The sequence below is a fragment of the Phocoena phocoena genome, chromosome 21 (genome assembly GCF_963924675.1).
Source record: "Phocoena phocoena chromosome 21, mPhoPho1.1, whole genome shotgun sequence".
In the NCBI taxonomy this organism is placed as follows: domain Eukaryota; kingdom Metazoa; phylum Chordata; class Mammalia; order Artiodactyla; family Phocoenidae; genus Phocoena; species Phocoena phocoena.
In genome coordinates, this window is record NC_089239.1 from 27214578 (window position 1) to 27227022 (window position 12445).

General features: G+C 36.3%; 1 protein-coding gene across 1 annotated transcript in view; it reads right to left on the minus strand.

Annotated features, from left to right (window-relative positions):
- CSMD1 (CUB and Sushi multiple domains 1) overlaps nt 1-12445 on the minus strand; it is a 1433388-nt gene that overhangs the window by 499484 nt on the left and 921459 nt on the right. Inside the window, exon 8 of the mRNA XM_065899861.1 lies at nt 7741-7828. Within this exon, the coding sequence (XP_065755933.1) occupies nt 7741-7828 (88 nt within the window). The remainder of the gene's footprint in view (nt 1-7740; nt 7829-12445) is intronic.

The following is a 12445-nucleotide window of genomic DNA, read 5'->3' on the forward strand; positions in this document are numbered from 1 at the left end:
GCAGTAGTCACTGGCAAATATCTTTTCTAGACTACTTCAGTTTCCTAGTAATAGTGAAAGTGAAGTGCTTGCATTCAGTAAAAGGCATAGAAAAGCATTATGTTCCTTAAATATTTTTCAAATTCTAAAAACACTTTGGAGCCTGTCAGGGGACTTTGGTGCTGAAAATCCAAATGCAGGGTGTTAGGAAAGGTCTACACTCTCCAACCTGTTTTATTGATATGGAGACCCTAGCAGGGATGTTCTGTCGCCCTCACCTTGTTTTTTCCACTTGTGCACGTGAGTAAAGAAATCATTTACAGACCCAACCCTGCATCCAGAAATAAGCTAATGCTTGGGTTCCAAAAAATAAAAGACAGTTAGTTCTTTGACTGTTCCCCTGGGAACACTGAGTGCAAAGGGATTATGTCATAGGAGGTGAATCCTTTCCAACAGGAAACTAGCTTGAGTGTTTTTAAAATTTCCTGTTGCTCCCATTATAGTTCCCAAATTTTGCTTATTAACAAAATATGGACTTAATTCGAACTTTAAAACATTTTTAACTTGTTTATTTATTTATGATTTCATTTAACTTGTTTCATTTATTTTTTTCTAGCTCTGTTGAGATATAATTGAGATATAATTGACTTATAACATTGTGTAAGTTTAAGGTATATAGTATGATGATTTGATACATGTATATATTGTGAAATAATCACTATAATAATGTTATATATAATAATGTTAGCTAATGTATCCACCACCTCACATAGTTACCATTTTTTGTATGCGGTGAGAAGTTTTAAGATCTACCCTCTCACAACTGTCAAGTATACAATAAAACATTGTTACGTATCATCACCATGCCATATGCTAGACCCCAAAACTTGGTTCCTTTTATTAGTAAACTGATTATTTCTTTATTTGATGGGGAAAAAAATCAGGCTAAATAATACAATAATCTCTTAATAACAGTAATAATGAAATCTATATTTTCCTCCTGTTATTATGATTAGCAATGATGTACACAAACTATCTAGCAAATAGTAGGGATTCAGTGCCTAATACAGAATATAGAAGAAAAAAGTAGTAGCTTATTTCTCTGTAATAATTATATTCCTGAAAATTTACCTGTAAATCAAAATTTTGCATATCAAAACAACACTTACCATTGCCTTACAATATGTAAATATACATGCATTTCTTATATAAAATAGAAGGAAATGACTTAAGAAATATTTACTGAACACTCCCTATGAGCTGAGAACTACGCTGGGCACTGGGAATGAAACAATGAACAGAACCAAGTCCACTGCTTACAGAGCTTACATGCCTGTGGGAGAAAGAGCATAAACCTGTGTTATGTGTAGTGAGTTAACATTGTAAACACAGGCAGGTATATTATCTTGGGTCCTGCTCAGTGCTGGGAAGCAAAAGTAAAGCAAGGAAAGCATAGAGGGAGTGAGGGGTGTGAATGAAAAGCGTGTTTCAGAGACTATGTTCAGGAAGAGGCACTGGCGCCAAGACTGGAAGGAAGGGAAGGCTGGATCATTATAAGATCTGGGTCATCCACGATCAGCATTTAGTAAAATATGTCTTATGCTATTATTATATATTGTGAGGATGGACAGTATCAACACATCATGGAAAACATAAATAAACAGAATCATAGAAATAAAGAGCTAAAGGGGAGAACTGATATTAAATATAATATCAGAATTTCAATTGATATATCTGCTCCAACTTTAAAGTATAATTCAATTTTTCCATTATAGCAAGTGGAAAAAAATAGAAAGCAAGAAAAACATTCCAACAAGCCAAGAAAGCAGGTGTATGTACATGATGGAGGGAAGGAGAGCCCCCTCCCCACCCAGATACCTCTCCACCATTTTCCCCATCCACGGAGAAGACTATGTTCTCTCACTGACACCCTGAACGTAGCAACAATAAAGCATTCAGTAGCTTACAATTTACCCGTGTTTCCCTCATTCCTCCATCATTTAAAAAATAATTCAATGAAAAAACTTAAAATCAATTCTTAAGGAAAATAACACCATACTTATTTCCTGGTTTATACACAATCTCTAAGTACAGTTCTTAAGTATTTTCACATAAGAAGAGGCAGGTAGCTCTGTTGTCACTGAGACTGAACTACAACAGAGAAGTAATAAAACGCACCACAGCAATATTTTAATAGATGTACATAAAATCATCATTGTGTCACAAGAAAAAGAACACAGTTGAAGGTGGGAATTAGCAGAAATGAGCATCAGTTTATCAAGAGACTTGGGTTATAGATTTTTTTCTGTTTCTCACTGATTGTGTAGTTTTCCATTATGTACCTCAGTTTCTCCTTCCACCTGGTACCTCTTAACTTCATAAAGTGTATTATGCAAGATGCCTTGGGGAAAAAAGGGGGGCTAAGACATAGCAACAAAAGTTATTAACTTGAATGGTGATATACAAATGTCAATAATATAAGTTAAATATTTAGTTATGAAGTCATAACTATCACTCTTTCAACTCCCAAATTCCATTTTGAGCACAGGTCATGTTTTAAGAAAATGTCACTGATCTATTCTCTGACCAAGGGTGTTAAAGCTTAATTGGTTTAGCGGAGTACTAATGAGGCTATGATGGTACATCCCTAGGAATAGGCTTGTTAGCTTCGATTTAATGCAATTCAACAAAAAAACAGTGTCTACCCTGTGGTGGGCACAGTAATGAGAAATAAAATAATCCTTCCTCTTTCCTTCAGGACCTCATGATCTAACATGACAGAAACACACATCTAACATAAATATATGTTTCTATCATTCTAAGATGAGTCTAAGATGATAGAAACATAAATGGGTGTCACAAACACAAAAGTGCTGGGAAAAGTTGAAATAATGGGATGAAGCAAGGCGGGAGTGTCCTGCAAATAGAAGCCACGCGTGCAGGTGGAGAACAGCAGAGAAGACTGGGACACACACCACCTAATAAAAAATAAATCCTAGGGAGGACCATGGAGCATCTGCCAGTACTTCCCAAGTTGGCCTCTCCAGGCTGCTCATCTGTTCTGTACTAGCCTGCCCTACCCTACTTGTGCCTCTGAGAACAACCATCATGAGAACAACTGAGAATAACCATCATGGGTGGTGTAGGTGGGGCAGGAAGGAAAACCATCCTTGGTGAAGAATGTGACTGGGGATGGAAAGCAGGAAGACAGACCCTGAGGGTACAGTGGCTGGTCTGAAGAAGAGGGAGTTTTAGGATAGGTACTGCAGCTCATCTAAGTCTAGGGTTGCTGCTAAATGGGGTTTGGCTATGAAGGTTTCTGAGGGAAGTTCATATGAAAGAAAAGGAGAGACATCAGGGAGGTCCCTATTACATATTACATATGATAAAATATTTTAATGATATATCTTAGGATTCTAAATGTACATAAAGAATCTGTAACATGTGAATGTATGTAGTGTTTATATAAATATATAATATTTATCTAATATATATGAAGAAAACTGTAAGGTCTCGCAGTGAGTAGCATGGCTGCTGCTAGCCAATCAGAATGAGACACCCCTCTCAGTAATCAGTTAGGACAAATTATCCCTTGTGCTGAGCAGAGGCAACCCCAGGCTGAAAGGCATGGCTTTGAACACTGGGCCTCAAGGTCGGATTTCAACTGGATCTTGACTCCTCACTTGGCTGCTTTGTGATGTCCACACACTGCACACCTCTCTCCAGGGGTCCTGCATGATAGGTGTGAGACCATTTAGTCATTGTCATTTTCCTTATTACAAACCACTAAAGTCAAACCTTATTATAAAGTTTGAGGTCAATAAGATCTAGTTTCAAACCTCAGCTCTAACCATGACTGGATACCTTATTATGTTGAAATTGTGAATTTCAACAGCTGTATTTGCAAAATGGGAATAATTATATCTGCCTGTACATAGGCTATATATCCTACTAGCATAGGAAACAGATGAATAATAAATGCCAGTATCCATCCATAAACTCTCCATCTCTACTCCAACTCCATCCCTTATATATTTGTATTTGAATTGCTCCATCAATCTATTCATTAATATTCAGTTCTAATGAATACATTCTGTCTTTAAGAGAGCAACTGATGGTGAAGAAAATTGTCAGAAAATTGTCCATGGATTGATCTAAATTCAAATAAGAAAGCTTTGTATTTTAGGCTTCATTTATTTAGAATTCTTTATAGATAATACTGGAATGAATATTTAGATTTTCTAGGGAAAACAAAAGATTTCCAAAGAAACAAGAATAATAGTATAAATAAAATCAGATGAGGAATATTTTACCAACCTAATAAAGTATACTCTTTTCAAACAAAAACTGCCCCAAATTATACATAATTACAGTGCTAACTACAAATGAATTCCATCCACTCATCTGGACAATGTTGGTTATTAGTTTGGATTATATGTTAGTCATTCATTTTGATTATAAGAATTTAGAAAGAACTGAATTGCCTTTCATTAAAACCAGTCTCAAAAAGACTTTAAACAATTAAGAACATCCCCTTTCTCTGTTTAAAACATGAACGTTTACAGTGAGCTTATCATACGCTAGGCACATCCACATGTCATTTCAACTAATGGGCCTAAGATACCTTTCCATAATGATGAAAATCAGAATGCTCTCCCGCTAAGATCACGAATAAGTCAAGAATGTCTCACCAATTCTATTCAACCTTGTAATATAGGTCCTAGACAGTTCCTCCAGGAAAGAAAAATAAATAAAATACGTTCAGATTGAAAAGAAAAAATAAAACTGTCTTTATTTGCAGTTGACAGGATCATCTAGGAAGAAAGTCCTATGATAAAAAAGTTGTAGGAACTATAGAAAAAGTTCCTAAAACTAGCTTATCACAGTTCTGTATATATACATATAGGTATATACATACTGTACACTCATAGATGGCAAAATAATAATATTTACATTTTAATGTAATTTTATAGAAAATTTGATCTTTATATTATTCAATTGTCAAAAACTTGGAGACACATAAACAGCATAGAGATTCCCCAGAAAACTAAGGAAGTGAAAGACTGAAAGTCTCAGCTGAGATCCTCTGTCCCTTTCTTGACTCGTCATGCACACACCCAGCTGGCTTTCCCCCCAGACACATCAACACAGCCCCAATGGCCAATGCTTATCCTGAGTTAAACAGCTGCAGGAATAAGGCTGTTATAAGAATGAGATAGAGTAAAGGCCAGCATATTCACCTCAGATACTAATAAAATCTTTTCTCGCCCTCGTGCTAAACAGATACTGGCCCTGAATGTTTCTGAATTCCTTGCTAACTTTTGAAGATTAAACAGTTTCTCTGGCTCTCTTTACCATACGATGCAATTTGAACAGTTTGCATAGTCAGACTGAAGGGCTATGTTCTACTTTGGTAGAAATAGGACTGAATTGATGCCCTGCCATTAGGCCGTAGCGCTGCTAGGATTGCATCGATCTTCCTGTTTGTACTGTTTGTAACTATGGCCCCATCTTAAGTATTCCTAATTGAAAAACAAAGCCTCAGGAAACCGAAACTTAACCAGCCGCTCTCGCTTCTGTAACTATGCTTGCTGAACCCCCTTTTGCAACCATCCAACCAATCAGACGGTGACTAGTGTCTTTGTTTAAAAGTTAACCAATCAGTGACTAGTGTCTTTGTTTAAAAGTTAGCCAATCAGTACTCCCCACCCCTGGAAAGCCCCGCAGAAGGTCCCGAGCTTGTTTGTACCTGTCTATAAAAGAGCTGTACTAAACTCCATCGGGACCTCTTAGCGTCACCGGCAACGAGTGCGCGGAGGTCCAGGTTCGAACCTGTAATAAATGACCCTTGCCGTTTGGCTTTGACTCTTGTCTCTGGGGGTCTTGTGGAGGGGTCTCGTGACCGTGGGCATTTCAAGACAAAATTTAATTTGCTTTGTTTTAAAACAGAGCTCTGCCACATAGACCAAGGAGGTTTCTGAGTTTCAGGGATGACAGAGTGCTGGATGGGCAATCCCCTCATACACAAGTGCCTTTAACAAACACCCTTTGAGTTCCTTTGCACCAGGCACTATTCCAGTCACTGATGAGGCAGAGACAATAAGATACTATCCCTGTCCTGCAGAAGCTTAAGTTGGGTGGAAGAAACGGATGTGTAAAATGCATAATGCAGAGTCACTGCTGTAACTCTAATGGAGGGATATGTAAGGCTTTTGGGAAGCAAGGTTTGAAGGCCACTTTCTGGTAGGAGCTGACTTTTGAGATAAGAAAGGAATATATAGGACAGAAAGCTCCAGGGGTTCTAGCCAAGAATGTGTAAATTTCATCTATTTGCATCATTTTAAAGGAGATCAAATTCTTGACCGCCTTCAACTGACAGCTACTTTACATTTGAAATCAGTAGTTTTCTTTCTTAGCTGACCACCACACCCCCTGGACACAACAAACCCCCTGGGGTGCTAATAACTACCCATAATCACTTGCCCTGGGGAACTTCCTTGAGCCGAATGGAGGAAGCCAATGATGAAAGGCAAGGGTGGTGGGTCCAAAATGTAAACTATTTGTTCCCGGAAATTCCCCATAGATTGAGACTGAAGCTAATCTCCAGTTAAAATCAACTTCCTGCTCAGCTTTCTACTCTGATTCTACCCTGCTTTGTTCCCCATAACCAGAGGTCACTTTTCCGAAAACCGCTTGAATAAGAGTCCCCATCTCAGGCTCTGCTCCAAAGGAACTTGAGCTAAGATACTAACACCTTAATGTACACTCAAAGTTTGTGATATTTAAACCGCAAACATTCCAATTGTCTATTCCATTTGCAACATGACAGACACTACTATGAAGTCAAAAGTATTTCAGTAGCACAGCTATACACTTTTCCTTTCCATGTAAAAAAATTATATATCATTTTACCTACTTCATTACAGCCACCCTACAGATAATTTTATTATTTTTCTATCCTTTAAAAATAACACTGCTACTCCAATTTCACTAAGTAACATTTCTTCTTCCTTCTCTAATAGTATCACTACTTTCTTTCAATTTTCAGCTCACTTTAGTAGGCTAAACTCTACAAACATCTTTTCTTGTTTCTTTCTCAAAAATAGTGAGATTATAAGAAAGAAAAGCATATTTCTTGCTCCCCTTTACTCTTTGATTTTGCAGCTTACTCCCAATATTAGTATCCATCTTTTAAGTTGGAAAATGTTCAATTTCTTGAACTAATTGAAAGGAATGCAAAAATCTAGAAAAAAAATCACTATTATAATCACTACTACATTCATAATGTAACAACTATAAAGCATTCTCTAGTAATCATAATCTAGTAAAATGAACCATAACATCTTCTGTCATAAATTGCATTGACTGCCACTCACCTTCATTATTATAAAAGTTTATTTAATGAAATAATTATGAGGCTATAGTTAAATTTTTGTACCATCTATTTTTTAAAACACTAACAAAAATGCATTCGAATATGGGAAGGTAGCAAATTAAAAACAGAATAAAATCCCTGGAGACAAATTTTGATCATATCCATATAGAGTTAAATTTTTAATAATGGCTTATATACTGAAAGGTACAAACTCTGGAGTAACTGGAATTTTTCAGCACAATATGTTTTAGAATTCTACAGATATTATAGATGCATAAAAATTGAAAGATTGTATCTTTAAATCAAAAGGAAAAAGAATTAAAACTACAAGATGAAATTATATAAGTTTTAGAAAATAGCACGTTATTGTTATTGTTATCTCCTACCTGAAGTCCGAACCCGTTCTTCTGCCGTTTTCTGGAATCCCAGGATCTGGACACATGTCAGAGACCAAAGCAACACCTCCTTGAGTTACTGTAATAGAAAGAAACATTATTACATTTTCATGTAGCTGTTCAGAAAATATCCAGATAATAAATTTACATTAGGTAGATTTGTTTCTTAAATGCTGATGCCTTAACATGTGATTTCTTTAAGAATTAAGATAATTTAGCTAGATTAAGATAAACCTATTCTTATTCCTGAAAAACAGACTTCTTACCCAGGATGCCAACAGCCTTTGGTTGAAACCCTTTCCTCTACTAAAGAAGTCTAAATTTAATTTTAAAACATTTTCTCATTATGATCACCTTTATGACACGTTACAATTAATAGCATGATGGGAAAAAAGAGCACCATGCCATAAATACCGTAGCTTATATAGAAGAAAGCTTTCATTCATTCCCATGGTGAAATGGAGACGTTAATTATCTATTAAGATCTATACAAGAACCTGCTGTATAAAAAATATATATATATAAATAAATAAAACTCAAAAATTCAAAAAAAAAGATCTATACAAGAGATATTTTAAATAAAATTACCTATTATATTTTAAACCTCAAGCGTGTTTATCATTGAAGTAGAAAAAGTAATGGTCTTCTTGGGCAGATGTGATTTTTTTTTTTTAATCTGTTTTATAAAGAGCCTTCCCACCTGCTGGGATGTTGCACAGTCAGAATAGTTTTTAAAGGATTCATTTGCTTGTTAGAGTGGCTGCTACTCCAATAACTATCCCACTCTATCTAATTAGTGTAATCCAATCAAGGCAATTCCCTCTTTCTTTCCAGAAATTTGTTCAACGGTGGTTGTGACTCAATTCAGTTCAATGATGCTTGAGAGGAAGCCAGCAGGAGTGTTTCTGGGGGGACGTTCCTGTTAGCTCATAGAGATCATCTCTTTTTCACTCTGGACCTTACCGTGTTTGAATTTCAAATGTGTAACTGTTGGTACCATCTTGCTACAGTTCAAAGGTGGAGGCAACAGCATGAATAGAAGAGACTGAGCAAGAACCAGGGCCCCTGATATCATAGTTGAGACAGAAACATTGACCAACTCAGAAACCTACACTAGCTCTGAATATCATGTTGGATGATTCATATATTTCCTACAATTCAAACTCATTTGAATACATGATTTTATTATTTGCACCTGAAAAGCATTCTTACAAATATAAATATGTTCACATATATTTTGAATAATATACCATAAGAAGGAAAAAAGAGTCTGGGTAGATATTGAAATCCTTAAGCATTTAATTAAAACTATGCATAAAAAATGCACTAATAATTATAGCAAGATTTAGTTTTTATTGCTAAATTAGGATGAAACTGTGATATGGATATAACCCTTCATTAAATACCAATCTTACCACAATATAAAATTTTCTTTCCTAAGTATTTAATGTTCTCAATTGAAAAAAATAATCCAGCAAGTTCGGCAGTGAAATGAGAAGATGGTGGAATAGAAGCTCCAGGCCTCCTTCCCCCATTGAAACATCAGATAAATAACTACGGGCTAAATAACTTTGTAGGAACCCTGAAAACTAATCAAAGATCTACAGCAACTGGTAAATGTCCAATGAAGAAAAAGCCACGTTCATAATAGTGGTAAATTTCAGGGAATTTTTACATGCTTTTGTCCCACACCTTCCCTGACATGGCGCTGGTGAGAGGAAGGGGCCCATTTCCTGGTTCCCTACCGGAGAAGGAGGACGAAAGAGGAACTTGTTTACAGTGTTCTGGCCTGTCTGTGAGCCCAGTGTTGAAGGACTAGTTCCTGCCTTTCCTGAGTCAAGCATAGGCTGGGGAATGGCAGCTGGAGGCCAATAAGACAACAGTGGACATTTGGCTATAAAAACTACGTGGGGACTGCAGAAAAGCAGGCAGTTGTGGGCAAGAGATACAGGCAGAGCAATACTGCAGAACACAAAAGACCCTGAGAAGAGGCTCCAATGAGGCTCTTTGGGGAAACAGGATATTTTAAAGCAGCTGGGGGAGAAACACACAAACATATACCCAGACCCAGACAGAACATGTGAGCAGTGAAGACCTGAGAAGACCTTAACTTCTTCACCACAGGCTGATCTCGAGGCTCAGTGGCTCACTCATTTGTGGAAGTCTCCCATACCACTCTGCAAGACTGGGAAAGGTGGCTCTTTCTTGGAAATGCCAACTTTTTAACAAACATCACAAGGCATGCAATAATGTATGGGAACATGGCCTATTCAAAGAAACAAAATTAATCCTGGCACTAGTCCCTGAAGAAATACACAAATTGGACGTATTAGACAAAGATTTTTTAAAAACTATCTTAAATATGAATCTGAGTAAATAATGGTTGTACACCTCTCAAATTTCAGAAAAGACATAGATATACACTTCCAGGGAGCTCTCAAATTTCAGAAAAGACATAGATATACACTTCCAGGGAGCTCAATAAACTCCAAGTAGAAAAAACTCAAGAGACTCACAGTGAGACACATAATCAAACTACCAAAAGACAAGGAAAGAATCTTGAAAGCAGAAGGAGAAAAGCAACTCATCACAAACAAGAGATCCTCAATAAAACTATCAGTTGATTTCTCAGCAGAAATCTTTTAGGCCAGAAGGCAGTGGGGTGATACACTTAAGTGCTGAAAGAAACAACACTGTCAACCAAGAATTCTATAGCCAGCAAAACTATCTTTCAAAAATGAGAGAAACATTAAAACATTCCCAGAAAAACAAAAGCTGAGGAGTGAATTACTACTAGACTTGTCCTATTAAAAAACTCTAAAAGGAGTCCATTTTCAACTTGAAATGAAGGGGCACTGGACAATAATTCAAAGCCACATAAAAATACAAAGTTCTTTGGTAAAGGCAAATATGGGAAAAAAGTAAAAAAAAAAAAACAAACTATTATTGTAATTTTGATTTACAGCTCCACTTCTTAATTTTTATAGGATTTAGACATAAAATAATTACAAATCTATGTTAATAGGTACACAATATAGAGAACATAATTGTGACAAATAGCAGTTGGGAAAAACTGTAAAGGAGTAGATTTTTGTGTGTGATTAAGGTTAAGTTGGTATCAATTTAAGACACACTGTCATAAATTTAGGATCTTATGTGTAATCTTCATGGTCACAACAAAGAAAATATGTATAGAATAAACACCAAAGGAAATGAGAGGGAGTCACGTGTCACTATAAAAAATTAACTGTCAGCCATAAAAAGGAATGAGATTGTGCCATTTGCAGAGACATGGATGGACCTAGAGACTGTGATACAGCGTGAAGTAAGTCAGAAAGAAAAAGAAATATCATATATTAATGCACATATGTGGAATCTAGAAAAATGGTATAGACGATCTTATTTCCAAAGCAGAAATACAGACACAGATGTAGAGAACAGACATATGGATGCCAAGAGGGAAGGCGGGGGTGGGATGAATTGGGAGATTGGGATTGACATATATACACTAATATGTACAAGACAGATAACTAATGAGAACCTACTGTATAGCACAGGGAACTCTACTCGGTGCTCTGTGGTGACCTAAGTGGGAAGGAAATCCAAAAAAAAGGTGATATATGTATGGCTGATTCACTTTGCTGTACAGTAGAAACTAACACAACTGTGTAAAGCAACTATACTCCAATTAAAAAAAAATTAGCTGAATGCAAAGATAGATAGTAATGACCTACCACCAAATCAACTGCCATCAGTCTGATATTTCTACTGCTTTTTTCTCCAACTCCATAGTTTCACAGTCTGTATCATGTGCTAGGGCAGGTTTCTCAACCTGCACTCAGCGGTCTACTAAAAGGTCTCTAAAATTTATTTTCTAAAAAGATTCTAGTTTTAATAAAACTTCAAACCCCAATGCAGAATCTTACTTCCACCGTATTTTTTCTGCCCCCATCAATTATGTGACTCCCACATTCCCTCAAGCAAAACAGTCATTGCTGTATCAAATGAAGCCATTTTCTTCAAGCTGAATGGCCATCACTGTTTCTATCAGACGTAGCCCACACTAGTGTGGTTCTCACTACACTATTTTAGAGTACCAAGCTGGTCTAAAAAACAACTTAAAGGCTTAGGAAGGTCTATTTCTATTCTGCTTTTCTGTTTTTCTCACATGGAATAGTAGTTAAAAATAAGTGACAAATTGGAGGTACCCATGCAAATCAGCTCAAAACACTCTGGATCTTTTTTAAAGTAATGTCAAAGTTGCCTACTTATTCAAAAAAGGGTACTTAGTTGGAATTCTTTGAGAGCACAGAATGAAACAGATAAGTCTGAACAGCTTGCAGATGGCAGAAGATAACAAAAAAGTGATGAGAGATGTATGTAAAATATGGCTGATTTTCTGAAACAGAGATAGGCTTATAATGGGATGATAGAAAAAATATGGTGACAAACAGGTTATGCACAAGTAAACAATGAGCTCCACAAATCCCAACTACCTATTCCAACAGCATCATGAACAATTAACTTCTCTGAAAACTGAAGCTTTAAAGTTGCAAAGAATCATGGAGATCCATCTGTTTCAAGCAGGATCCCAATGCCTCAGAGAAACATTTTCAAGAGAGGAATCACTGGGCTTAATATCATTTTAACTCTAATTTTATGGAATTATATATCAAATCTCACAGGACATATGTCA